At 40.6% G+C, this 12,665-nt stretch overlaps 1 protein-coding gene across 2 annotated transcripts; it reads right to left on the bottom strand.

Annotated features, from left to right (window-relative positions):
- Positions 1 to 330: 330 nt before the first annotated feature.
- Positions 331 to 10,189, bottom strand: CHRNA9 (cholinergic receptor, nicotinic, alpha 9 (neuronal)). Of its 2 annotated transcripts, none has more exons than XM_010574462.1 (5): positions 10,153 to 10,189; positions 4,887 to 5,032; positions 3,928 to 4,082; positions 2,720 to 3,252; positions 331 to 890 (listed from the first exon to the last, which is right to left on the bottom strand). In XM_010574462.1, the coding sequence occupies exons 1-5, from the start codon at positions 10,187 to 10,189 to the stop codon at positions 331 to 333; spliced, it is 1,431 nt and encodes a 476-aa protein (XP_010572764.1). The 2 variants fall into 2 exon arrangements, with proteins under 2 accessions (XP_010572764.1, XP_010572763.1); XM_010574461.1 differs by lacking the exon at positions 10,153 to 10,189 and adding an exon at positions 6,126 to 6,195.
- Positions 10,190 to 12,665: the final 2,476 nt, after the last annotated feature.

Raw genomic sequence — 12,665 nt, 5'->3', positions numbered from 1 at the left:
TACAGTTAGAGTTAGACAGCTAGCCTGTCCGCTCCATTGCTGCAATGCTCCACTACGTTCAGCCTGAAGTCATGGCCACCACACAGAGCACAGAGTGCTTACCCAGCAGCCTCATCAGGGCTGCACTCCCATACTAAAAGGCAAGGACAGTCACTAACAAAGCCCTCAGCTGAGCAATGTCTCAATACGCTGTCACAGCCTACAGAATCAATTTGTTTATTGTGAGAGAATGCAAGACAAAGATCTCAAAAGCACCCCTGTCCCAGAGCTCCACCAAAACAAGCTAACCCAGTATATTCAGTTTTACAAAATAAATGTGTTCATCTTCAGTTAAGCCGCTTTCCCAATGATCAGCACACTCATAAAAAACACCATGATAAAGAAAATCCACATGAAAAACCTGTCCATCACTTTTGCGACTTTTTTCCACTCAATTCCTTTGGCCCGGTTTGCTTTATGGTCTCGAACACAATTAGCAATATACTCGATATTTTTAATCAGCATTTTGTAACAGGAACAGCAATTAACAGTCTCCCTAACATTTTCACCATGAACCCCATAGCTTTTATGCAAATTTCCATTGAGCTTCTCCTTGAGATCACAGTCATCATTCCTATTATTGGAAAGGTGACTCCTTACTTCTTTGTGCCTCCTCTCACACCCATCATCCCCCTCTAACTTATGTTCTTCTTTCTTCTCTCTTTTTGGACTCGTGCAATTTTCACCCACATCATAAACAAAAAAGATTTTTGACATGTAGTCCAAAATAACCACCCTAGCCCATTGTGGAACAGGCTTTGCTTCTGAGCCACAGTGATGGAGATTCATTATAATGATCGTCAACGCAGTGGAAGCTGTGATCATGGTCATAGTTGCTATGTAATACTTTCCTGGAACATGAAATAAAATCATATTAAAGATGCTCCCCTAATAAAAAAATTCAATGCAGAAATAACAACGTGACAACATAGTGCTAAAAAAATGCAAGTGAAAACAATTTTTAATCACCCTTGTTCTCTGTACTTAGATCACACTTAATTTGCTATTTAAAAAAATAATATTAAAGCAATTAAAGAAAAGCCTCATACTCATTACTGGCATACCTTCATCAGATGAGTAAGTGACTACCGTATTAGCACGGTAAATATTTGCGAGCCAAAACCTCTGATTTCTCGAAATACACCCATTCAGAAGGCAGCTTAAAAATGTTTATCAGGGGCCTTGTTCTTTTCCTAGTGTCTGCAAAATCCCAATGTTGACGGCTTCACGTGGCGCATCAGAAATCCCACTTCCTGATGTATTAACAAAAGTGATGATAACGCTTTGTTGGAGCTATTGACGCACCCCACAGCAGCAGATGGATGCTTTCGCATTCACACAGGCCAGCGAATACGCAGACCTCGCTGGTATCCACAACTAGCGTACTGACAGCTAAGAGGCCAGGCACAGAGCCGAAGGGTGGCTCCGCTGCCTGTTGAGATTTGCTGTCTGGGTTTTCTTCAGCCTGTACAGATTTTAGCGTGGCTAGTCCAAACAAGGACAAAGCTCATTCTGGCCAGGAACAGGTAACAAATACAGCGAATACGAGCTGTGCCCCTCAGCCACCGCTTTTCACAACTGAAGTACAGATCCGACCAGCGAACCTACTGTGGCTTGTGCCGATGCCAAGAGGCAGCTCCCAGCCCTGCTCCGCTGCTGCGCAGCCTCTGCAGGAAAAGCAAGGGCTGGCGGCATCGATGACACAGGGTGCGCCACAGACAAGCGTGACGTGATCCCAGTTTTCAACGGGCTTGGAAAGGATGGTGAGGGAGAGCGAGGGAACAGAGAAAGCAGACTGAAGCTAGGTCTTGGCTCCTTAATTTAGACAGCATGATGGGAGGGCAGGGAAGGTTCTCCAGTACAGCAAGCCCATGCTCTAGGCAGGAATAGTTGCTGCTGGTGTGGGAAACACATTCAACAGTCTTCTTCATTGACCGGTGTTTTGTCTCACTTAAGCCATGCAGTTTTTTATATACACAGTAATAACGAGAATAAAAATAACGAGATCTGAATTATCTTAACGAAGCTGGAAGCCAGCGTGGAGGCAACTGCGTTCCTAATCCTCCAGCAATCCCACCAGGACAGCCGGGCAGGCTCATGCCTAGGGGCCAGATCAGCCAGGGGCAGGAGGGTCTTGGCAGAGGGGACAGTGCTGAACACCTCCCTTTTGCTACAGATCAGCTCTTCTGCACTCTCAGATGTAAATTAAAATTCAATGTCATGGATTGCCAGGCATTACAATTTAATGTAACAATTGTCAGATATTAAGTTAACCCTGAGTGTCCCAGCCAGACCATCCAACCACCTGGATCTGACAGAAACATATCCTGAAACAGCCTGACCTTGTGCTTACAGCTCTTGCTTACACTTCACACACTGGTTCTAAAATTGTTTTCCATTACTAGCTTTATTAAAAGATGTGAGAAAAAAATTCTAAATGTCTAACTATATTTAATAAATACAAAATAGATAGTTAATATATAATTTAAAATAAACACAAAATAACCTTAAAGAGCGGCAGCATACCTGTAGAAATTCCATGCGCATTTTAAGTATTTCACTATGTTTTAAAAATGTAGCACCTTTATTTTCCCAGAAGCCACAAATTACATATGGTTTCCGTGATATACAGCCCTGCTATTAATAAGCCATGTTTAAAGACTAAGCGTGTAAAGCTCACCTATCAAAGGTACATTTTCAGAGGGAGGCATGATCTCTGCAACCATCAGCTGGAACACAGTCAGAGCAAGAAGAACCGTAACGCCCAGAGACACCTTTTCCCCGGAGTCTGCAGGGAGATAGAATCCCAGTGGGGCCAGGAAAGAGATCAAAATACAAGGAAGCAACAGATTAAATATGTAGAAAGAAGATTTCCTTTTCAAAATCAGTGTGAAGGTCACATCGGGATAAGGTTCAGAGCAGCAGCCATAAGTGATGACGTTCTTAACTGCTGGCATACCATGAATCTCCCATTCCACATCTTCTACGAAATCAGAGAGGTCACCACTATCAAGAGAATTGATGATGTCTACCTGATTACCATTATAGGTCCAGGATCCAAATGTAAGGTTGCACTGCTGGCTGTCAAAAGGAAAATAAGATACATCCACTACACATGAGCTCTTTGTGATAGCAGGTGCATCCCAAGTGATTTTTCCATCATATCTCAACACAACATTAGTATTCACTGGTTCTGAAAAGTCATCATCCGCCCTAAAAGACAGAAAAGTGACAGTCAGGATTGACAGGCAACAACCTAGAGTGTGGGCCAGGGAAGAGGGGGCAAGGAGGAAAACCCTCTCTTCACACCATTAAAAGCATGTCTCTGAAATCACATCTATATTTATACTGAATTTTAGTAGGAACTTACTATTAACTATTATTTACAGGTACCAGTGCCCATTAATGCCAAACATCAGTGCTGCTAAATTACGTTGTATTTATTGTCCATAGCTTCTTCAAACTTGACCGCAAACAGGATACAGTAAGATAAGAATCCATTCAAAGATGAAAATAATCTGCTGGTCACTACTGGCCTGGGAGAGCAGACAAGTGCAGCCTTTGTGTACCACCTTCTTGTGGACAATCTTCCAGAGCTATTCAGCAGCTGCAGTGCAGAAAGCACTTCAGACTGCCAGGTTATTCAATTCCCAGTGCAGAGAAATTCAGAATAGCTTTGCTGTGTAGCGTAATCAATTGCCAAATCCTGTCTATGGCTTTATTGCAAAATATTTAGATGATCAACAACTCATGTTAAGACAACAAACAATACCCCTTGCTAAGGTAAGGTAAAGTGATGAAAGTTCAGACTCCATGGGTCCATTCCTCCTTCAACCCCCTCCCTTCCTCAGACAAATATTCAAGCTGATTTTCTCCAGCCACACTCACTTGTTATATAGGACAATATCTGGTCTCCAAACCAAATTGCTTGGAATCCTGATAGAATCCAACCCATCATATTTATCTTTGTCCCATTTGAGGTATGCATCATACCAGCTTTGTCGAATCCATAAGTAAGCTGACAAAATCTGGTTCCTTTCATCCTGCATAAAAATGTAGAAATATGTCTAGCTGCAGGTGACAAAATCACATCTTAGATGCAGACAGCATTTGTTGTACAGCTTTAAAGTACTGCCCAAAACAGGCCAGAATGCTGACAGGCCACAAGAGCACTTCTCAGACAGGTACATATGCCCATACACTGAACAGGGAGCTTATTTATTTGGACTTTGTCTTTTCCAAACCTTCTTCCCCTTGCACCCTCCCTAGCTTTAATCATAGCTGTCTAAGGCTCCCAGTATCTTAAGGATTTCCTTTTGCAAGCTTCAGAATACCAAACAGCTAACAGATTCAGTCTAACAAATTCTCTGAAAGCTTGGTGAGGCCTTGAAGTTGTAATTCAGAAGCCACAAAAGTGATTTTCCATTGTCCTTCCGGACACATTTTCTTTTGCCTTAAAAGTAGATCTGGTTGAACCAAATTTATAAAAAAGTTACTGAAGGCTAAAATAGGGAGTCTATGTAGAAATTAACTGCATCTTAGAAAAAGTATTTGCTCTTTCTATTTAAAATTCAGCAAAAGTTGCCTGGAGGGTGCGATACTAACACCTAACTACAAAAGAAGTCTTAACAATTCAGCAGCTGCAAGTTTGCAGACTTATAATGGAAGTCTTCATGTTGCAGTCAGATTAGAATTTACGAAGAACTGGAGAACATGACCCTCGCGAGGAAGCATTACTGAAGTTGTCACAACAAAACGCATGTTGCTTTTCCTGCTCCAAGCAAAAGTTTTACAGCTAGTACATTTCTGCACATCTTTAGAAAAACATAACTGTACTCTTAACTCACCATGTCCTTAATTTGGGATAATGTGATCTGAAGGGTGACATTCAGCACTTTATCTGTGTCTTCCACTGGTCTTAGAGCATTTGAGTAGTCCTCAAACAGTTCATTAAACAGCATGTGAGCGTATTTTCCTTTGGCTGATTCTACAGCTAGATAACATAGATTTGTTCAGTATATCAGATTAAGCACTGAGCAGTATCAGAAGATATCCTCTTTCTACAGCTTCAAGTAGTATTTGCTATAACTGCATTTATCATCCATATACTGTAGAATATCATTTAGTGCAGAAACAGAAGTATACCTGATGAAGCTATTCAAATAAGGACAGCTTTTACCTGTAGTAAATGAGTAGCTAACTCTAGCTTTTCGCACCCACTGAAAAAAAACTCTGCATCCAGAGATTCCTACCTTTTTTGAAGGTAAATATCATTAATTTTATTTTACTGATGTCTTTCATAGGCATAGAGATTATCAACTTACAGTCACGCATCTGCCAAGCTAAAATTAGAAGCAAAGTCTGAAGTCAAACCTGCTCCCAGGCTAATGACTTGTGATATCTCCCTAAATGCAGCACTGACACATTCATGCTACTTTCAGAATTTACTCTTTTTTTTTTTTAACTACCACCTGGAAAAAGCGTGAGCTATTTTTCTTCACAAATTGGCAATTGCATGATGTATGAACACATTCTTGCACTAACACCTTTTCCAAACCATGTATATGGAGATGCTTCTTGTTATCCAGACTTAGTCACTAAAGATAATTCACCGAAACTTCAGGTTTTAAATGACACTTTTACTGTTCCACGCTGTTTTGTGCACCACGGTTTCTGTAGGCAGTCTTTGTATTACCTTTAGATACATTCACACATTTCTGCAAGCAAAGGGCAAGGACAGTAACACTTACAAGACCTGCGCAAATGCCAGCTGGCACTATGTAGGAAGCAAGTGCTTTGGAGTACATCACACTCTGGTGACTCACAGTGACTTCCTGGACCAATAAGAGTTCAAAGCAAACCTTCCTGATTAAAAAGAAATCCTAACAAATCAAAGCTTCACAAAGAGCATTTAAGTTCTGGCTGTACAGGATCATTCATTTTGTCTATGCATCAGTGAGACAAAGTACAACGAAACAGATGAAAGACTTCTGGAGCTCAAGCATGTAAGACATATCAGGACATCAGCCCTTATCTGAGTAAAATAAACCTCAATGAAACATTTAGCTATCAAGCAGCATTCTCACCTTGAAGCATCACTGCTGTAAACAGCAACCAGAGAGAGACGGAAAAGGAGGACAGGCTATTTCTCTTCATTTCCGGACCTTAAATAAAATTGTTCACTCAAGGGCACAAAAACGCTTATCACCATCCAAAACTAGCAAACAAACAAAAAAAAAACCCAAAACCCCACCAAGTTGCACAGCAACATAAAGATGCTGAGGCACTGCTGAGCTGCTGGGAGCAACTCAGTCCTCCCTCAGCAGCTGCCAGAGTCCTAGAGTGACCGACCGCTGGTCTTTGTCCGTCCGTCTTTGTCCCTGCCACCGCCGGAGCTCCGGCAAACCCCCCCTTCCCGTAACCCGAGAGCCGCCTGCTCTGAAGCTAATGCTGAGGGAGAAGACAAACGGATGGGATGTCAGTACGGAAACTATATTCTGTTGCATTTTTTGGTACAAATGTAAGATTTTGACCAATTTACGAAGAGCCCTTTCACATTTCTTTGGTGGCCACGTTTTACTGCCCATATGTTCAGCAATAGCTTGCTCAGAACCAGTTCTGTGGAACCTGTGGACCCTCACAAAAAAGTGATTTGCCTCAGTACTTTAACTGGTATAGTCACGCTGTACATCACACATCCAATATGTCACACAGCAAAAAAACCCACAGCCTACCTACTCCCATGCTGACAAAACGACGTTTTCACCTACCAAAGTGGTGCCACATGGAAGACATGCATCTACACCAAAGTCGGACAACACAGGCAACATTTGCAGCAGCCCAATACCGCTGTGCAAATAAGAATTTCCAGTGGTGTAGACAAGTCCGAGACCAGTACTCAGCAGAGTATATCAGGAGCAAAACTGGACTCTGCAGATAAAATGCCATTTCCCAATACAGTACATTTTTTCCCAGGTAAACTTCACAAGACTTTACAAAGAATTACGGAGTTACTGGACAGCTCTTGCATTAAGCTAAAAGACTTACAGGAGAGAAATATGAATATGAAACAATACCACACCCGGCCTCCCATCTACCCCGATGGTCAGAACTTCATTAGCTCTGTCTATATTAGTCATGTTGCCAAGTTAGTTTCCTAGTACTGCAGGCATTTTCTTACAAGTTTCTCACAGACAAGAGGAGATTACTTCCTCTTTCATAGTCCAGTCCATCCTTCCTGATATACTGCAGTCCATTTTGCCATCCTTTTAGAACCGGTAACAGAAAATAGTCACTAAAATTGAAAGGTGAAAATATAGAATGAACTACCAGCAAAAAGAATTGGTCCAGAACAGTTCTGATCCACACAAAATACAAAATACTGTTGCTTTACTCTTGTGTAGTCTTTTGGCTAGAAGGAAGCCAATCCCTCCATACACATAATTTCTATATAGTAGCACTCCTGGCACTCACTGGCTAATGTTTGTGCTTTCATGGGGTCTATAAATCAATGACATTTATGGCCAGGTTTAGTAGGTAAGCAATAAATCATTTCAGTCAAAGCACTTGTAATGAAATCCATCTCTGTCACTTCATTTGCTGAACTGTCAAAGGGGAAAAAAGTGGAAAACAGTTTAGAAGTCAAAAAGGTCAGAGCAGCCCATAGGCAGTATGCAATAACCTGCTTTTTCTGTGGGAAGAAGGTATATGCTGTTAGAGACAACAAAAATCAGAGATGAAAGATGAAAGATTTTTGGATACAGTCAGATCAGCGCATTCTCAGGGGATACCTTTAGTCTACAGTACATTGTCATTATGTCAGCAAGTAGCTACTGCTTCACTTCTCTTACTGTAATTACAAGAGTGACCAGGGGTACTGCTTTAAGTGTGCTGCTAAAAACACCACTGGAACCAAGATTAAGCTTGCTTTGCCACGGGCTGGAGACAATCTGGTGACCTGTTACACCAGCAATATCTATCTCCCCAGTGCAAGTACTTTAATTTACATAAGATCAGATACATTAAAGAACCCTGCACCTTTATTGTAATGACATCTTCTTGAAGGGAATCTGCAGGTTCTCAAAAGACAAAAACAAGAAGCATGCTTATATGTGTTTACTCAATTTATTCTTATACACACAAATATTCCATATGTTATTCATTACAAACTTGCAAAGGGATAGATCATAACCTCTCAGTTATGATCTATCATCTTTCCAGTCATCAAATATATCGAATAGTTGCCACATATTGGACATACAGGCAAACACAAGCACACACATAAAAGAACATGCTTGTTATGTTTGAGATGCTGCACTGATTACACATTGCTTGTAAAAATAAAACTAAAATACATCCAAAAGCCTTTTCAATATTAAAGATACAAGAAATTTAACAATCTTAGTATGCCAGACCATTTGGCTTCTTTATATTTGTTCACAAGAAATCTGACGTGTAATTTTAATCCAAATGTCCCTAATGTAGACATTTTGTGTGAAGAGTGAGTATTAACATTAATCGTTGTTCATTGATCTGAGAGTTTCATCTACAAACCCACGCTTCCTCAGACTATAGTTTTAAATTGTGGCGTAATCTATGGCAACACTACTCCCAAATCAAACATCCCATTTAACATTTGAATGGAGCTTAAATTTATAGTTAAGCAGTTCTCTATTTTTACAGTAATAAGTTCCGCTATGAAGTCAGGAATTAATATAAAGTATGAAGCAGCTTACAAAAATAATTTAACAAGAGTCGCGGGTGTGTGCAAGCTAGAATCAAGCCATTAACCTCTCCCAGAACTAGACTTGTTCCAAGTGAAATTCAAAGTTACCTTGTTAGAGTACATCTGCCAGCAGATGGCCCTGTTAGCCAGCCTACTGATCCACCCAGATACTCAACACGATTTTTTATCCCCCCAAAATCACATTGCATTTTAATCTACTTCCATTAATTTTGCTGATTATTTGCTTTCCATTTGATATAAGACAAGCAGAGACAAGATGTTCTTTTAAAGAAAAAAGATAAACAAAGGGAACAAAACTGCTTAGTGGCAGTTAGAACCCGGCTCTTGGGTCTGCCTACCCTACATGAGACCAGTCAGGAGAGGGTTGCAGGCCGAGCAGATACATGTCGTTGTCAACAACTGTATGATACGAAACCATATTTAGAGCACAGGCCGCTTCTGCTGGGGCAGAGAGCAGTTAAGGCCCGTGGCACAATATCCAACTCCGCTTCCATGTATTTTGTTCAAACGTTTGACTTTGTGAGAATGCGTATGGGCTATTAACGGAGCAGAACATTGTGTTTGTGCTTACATTCAGTGGGACAAGAGTGTACCATTCATTGCTGCACTGAGCTTGTATGACACTCACATGACACATGTAACTTTGTGGTTCTAGACAAACATGCATGCTCTTATCAAGACAACATCAAAAATATCTGAATTCAGTGTACTACCATGTAAGGCAAGTTTGGCTTTGCACGCACTTTAGGGACAGACTCAAGTGGAGATGACATGGGACGGATCTCTTTCATATTAAGACTTCCAACTTTAGATACTTATCTTAGCCAAACCATAAGCAAAGCAGGAAAGAAGTGTAGAAACATTAATTGAAAGAACAAAATTTTCATGAAACAAACCTTTCTCCTCCTGCCCAAAATAGTGGTTTGCTCCAGAGGCTGAGGTTTTGACGTGTAAATTTTCAGAATTTTTTTTTAATGGCTTCTTAGCCTTTTTTGCATAAAAAGCATTAAGAATTTTTAAGCCTCCAACTGGAAAAGCTACAGATACTGTATTACCACAGGCCTCAAGGCCGTCTGTACCATTTATAATCCATCCCTTCATCAGAGAACAATAAAGAAGAACAGATTGGTTTCTAAGCACAGTTTGTAAGAAGTGTCTCACAGTCTGCTTCTACTTGCCTTCCTGCCAATTTTTCTCCCCAGAAGCTGTTGTGTTCACATTCTTTGCAGCATTTGCTACAGAATATTATCTTGTGATGGGGTCAAGCAGCACACTAACTCTTCAGAGTCAGACTTCTCTCCTTAGACTAACTGAAGTCTTAACAGCACGGGTAACAACAGCTCTTCTTGCCAGTAAAATAGCCTCACTGTGCCTGCTCTGGAGAAGGAGAATACAGCACTTCATTTAGATGCAGCATGTTTCTCTCCGCCTCATTTTTTTTCACCCACCTACTGCCTCCTCCTTCCTTCTCTCTAAAAATCCCCTACCACTTGAAACCAGCGTATTCATTCATATTTTCTTCCACCCTGTTGTACACATGGAAGATAGGAAATACATTCAGAAGCACTCGCAATGTCAGGTCATGAGATAATGTAGAATATTAGCCACATTTTCCAGAGATGAGAAATTCTAATTTACATGTTACAGTTGTGAGTTTTTCTGAATATAAATTTTATTTGGGTCCACTTACACAGGCAGCTCTGCTGACCACCTCCCAGCACCTAAAGTAGAGAAACCTTTTGCCCCTAGAAGCCTTGTATTATTTAATGTGATCTAAAACGCAGCATGTTCATCCTTCTTCACCAAGATGCTTGGAAGCTGACCGGTATTTTGTCTGTCCTTGAGAAGCATTCCATATCTGGCAGGGTTAAGAACAAAGATATTTTATAATTTTAGCTATCATAAAGCTATTTTAGATACAGCTCTTTCTCATTGGGATAATTTCCAGCTTTGCACCATGACTTTGAATGGCTGATCACAGGACCTGTGCTCTACACAAAGACAACCTCTGGGCCTAGACACTGTTCCAGATCACACATGTGCTCTGGCAGGCAGCCTGATGCTCCCAAACAAACTGGATTAGAGAACTATTTCTACCCTGTTACAAGGGTGCAGACAGACTCAAGCATCTTCCCCTTTGTGATCACTCTTGAGCCATGGAAGTCAGCACACTACCTCAGCTTTTGGAAGCAGAGGGAAGCCCCCCAGCTACCACTGAAGGCTGAAGACAACTCTGCCGGTTCCCCAGAAAGCAATTCCTCCAGCTTGCGTGCACATCACCAAAAAGGAAGAGATTAAACTGATGATATCTGAAGAAGCAAAACTGAAGGGCAACAGTTTAGATACTTACTCAAAACTGAAGTTTCACTCTCTCCAAAATTCAAAGGGGGGTGGGAGCATCCCTCTAAACCACTACCAATACTCATCATGTTCACAATGGTATCTGCATAGAGGGTCTAGCATTCCCTGAAAACATCTACTTTCCTGATAAGCTCACATCCACCTTGCAAAGCAGAATATGGTATATCTAAACTTCTGTGTCCTTATCTGAATTCCTCAGAGTTTAAGAGTTCCCTACAAAGAGCTAAGACTAATGCTGTCCACTAATACAGTGCAGCTGGCTGAAAAGGCAGGATGCCAAGAGATGATGAAGACGAGAAAAAAAAAATGCAGACCGTAATGTATCAACCTAAACTTTAACTTTGTTTTCAAGGAATTCACAGAACTCCAGTTGCAAGATGACTGCCAGAACAGTATTCATACATTCTACTTCACCAGTGTTGTATACAATTTTACTTACATTGCAATACAAATCTCTATGAAAAAGACCCTAAGCAAGCATTTATATTGCAAAATTTGGCATTATCTAATTGTTTCTGCTCCATCTAATCACATGCATCAATCTACCCAGGGGACTTCTCCATGTTCCCAAAATTTAGACCAAAAAAAAAAAAAAAATACTGCTTTACTCAGAGTGCAAAATACCCACCTTGGCAAACCACTGCAACAGCAAGTTTTTTCTAAACCAAATAAACTAGTTTCCAAGCTTACAAATATTGCAGAGCTTCCCACTTTAAAAATATCAGAGCAACTACATGGGGGAGGATACAACTCTAAATTATCACAACGCATTTATGCCCGTCCAAACCTCCCTGTAGGATAAGGCAAGCAGCTGCTATTCATCTCTTTGAGGGAAAAGAACTTTTGTTAAATCATGGGTTTAGCTACTGAAACATCTTATGTTACATGGGTACTGACATTCTTTATAATGTCCTAGCACAAACACAACTACATTATGCTATGGACTGAGCCAAAAAAATTTCCTCTTCAGAAAAACATGGTAGTAAACCTACAGTTTTGTTCAAACTCATGCTGGCACAACAGAATCATTTAGATCTCAGGGGCAAAGCACCACCATCTCAGCTGAAGACCGCATCCCTTGTCTTAAGCATCTCCGAGCAAGCACAGTAGCTGCAGATCAGTTAAGGGAGCATGTATTAAAACCATTGGTTTTCATCTGCACAATTCTAAGCGATCGTCCAATGCCAAGATATTGGCTCCTTCTTTTCAACCCACAACAAATGCATTGGAATGAAGGCTTAGTACTTCCAAGGGAAAAAAGTTCAAGTGTTAATATAGGGAATCACCACCAAGGAACATCCTTTTCTTTGGTTAACTGGGTTAAAAAAAAAAACCCTTATTTTGCCCATAAAGAAAAAGGATTTGTAGTCTAGAAGTGTTAGCCTACAACACTGATGTGAATCTTACAGGCTTAATAACTGCTATTTTTCAAGTTCTGTGGAAGGTACTATGAAGTATAAAATCTGTTAAGGCCAAAAAACTGTCTCTAACATTAAAATGCTACTATAACCACATATTA

This window comes from Haliaeetus leucocephalus, unplaced genomic scaffold (genome assembly GCF_000737465.1).
Source record: "Haliaeetus leucocephalus isolate CR32 unplaced genomic scaffold, Haliaeetus_leucocephalus-4.0 Scaffold439, whole genome shotgun sequence".
Taxonomy (NCBI): domain Eukaryota; kingdom Metazoa; phylum Chordata; class Aves; order Accipitriformes; family Accipitridae; genus Haliaeetus; species Haliaeetus leucocephalus.
The sequence above is the reverse complement of the archived record's forward strand: the minus strand, read 5'-3'. Positions and strand labels throughout refer to the sequence as shown.

Coding starts and splice junctions, on each gene's coding strand:
- CHRNA9 (XM_010574461.1), bottom strand. CDS start 6,195: ATGAAGAGAAATAGCCTGTCCTCCTTTTCCGTCTCTCTCTGGTTGCTG. Junction 4,083..4,886: donor TATCCCAAATTAAGGACATG/GTGAGTTAAGAG, acceptor ATTTTTATGCAG/GATGAAAGGAACCAGATTTT. Junction 891..2,719: donor TGAAAATGTACCTTTGATAG/GTGAGCTTTACA, acceptor TTCATGTTCCAG/GAAAGTATTACATAGCAACT.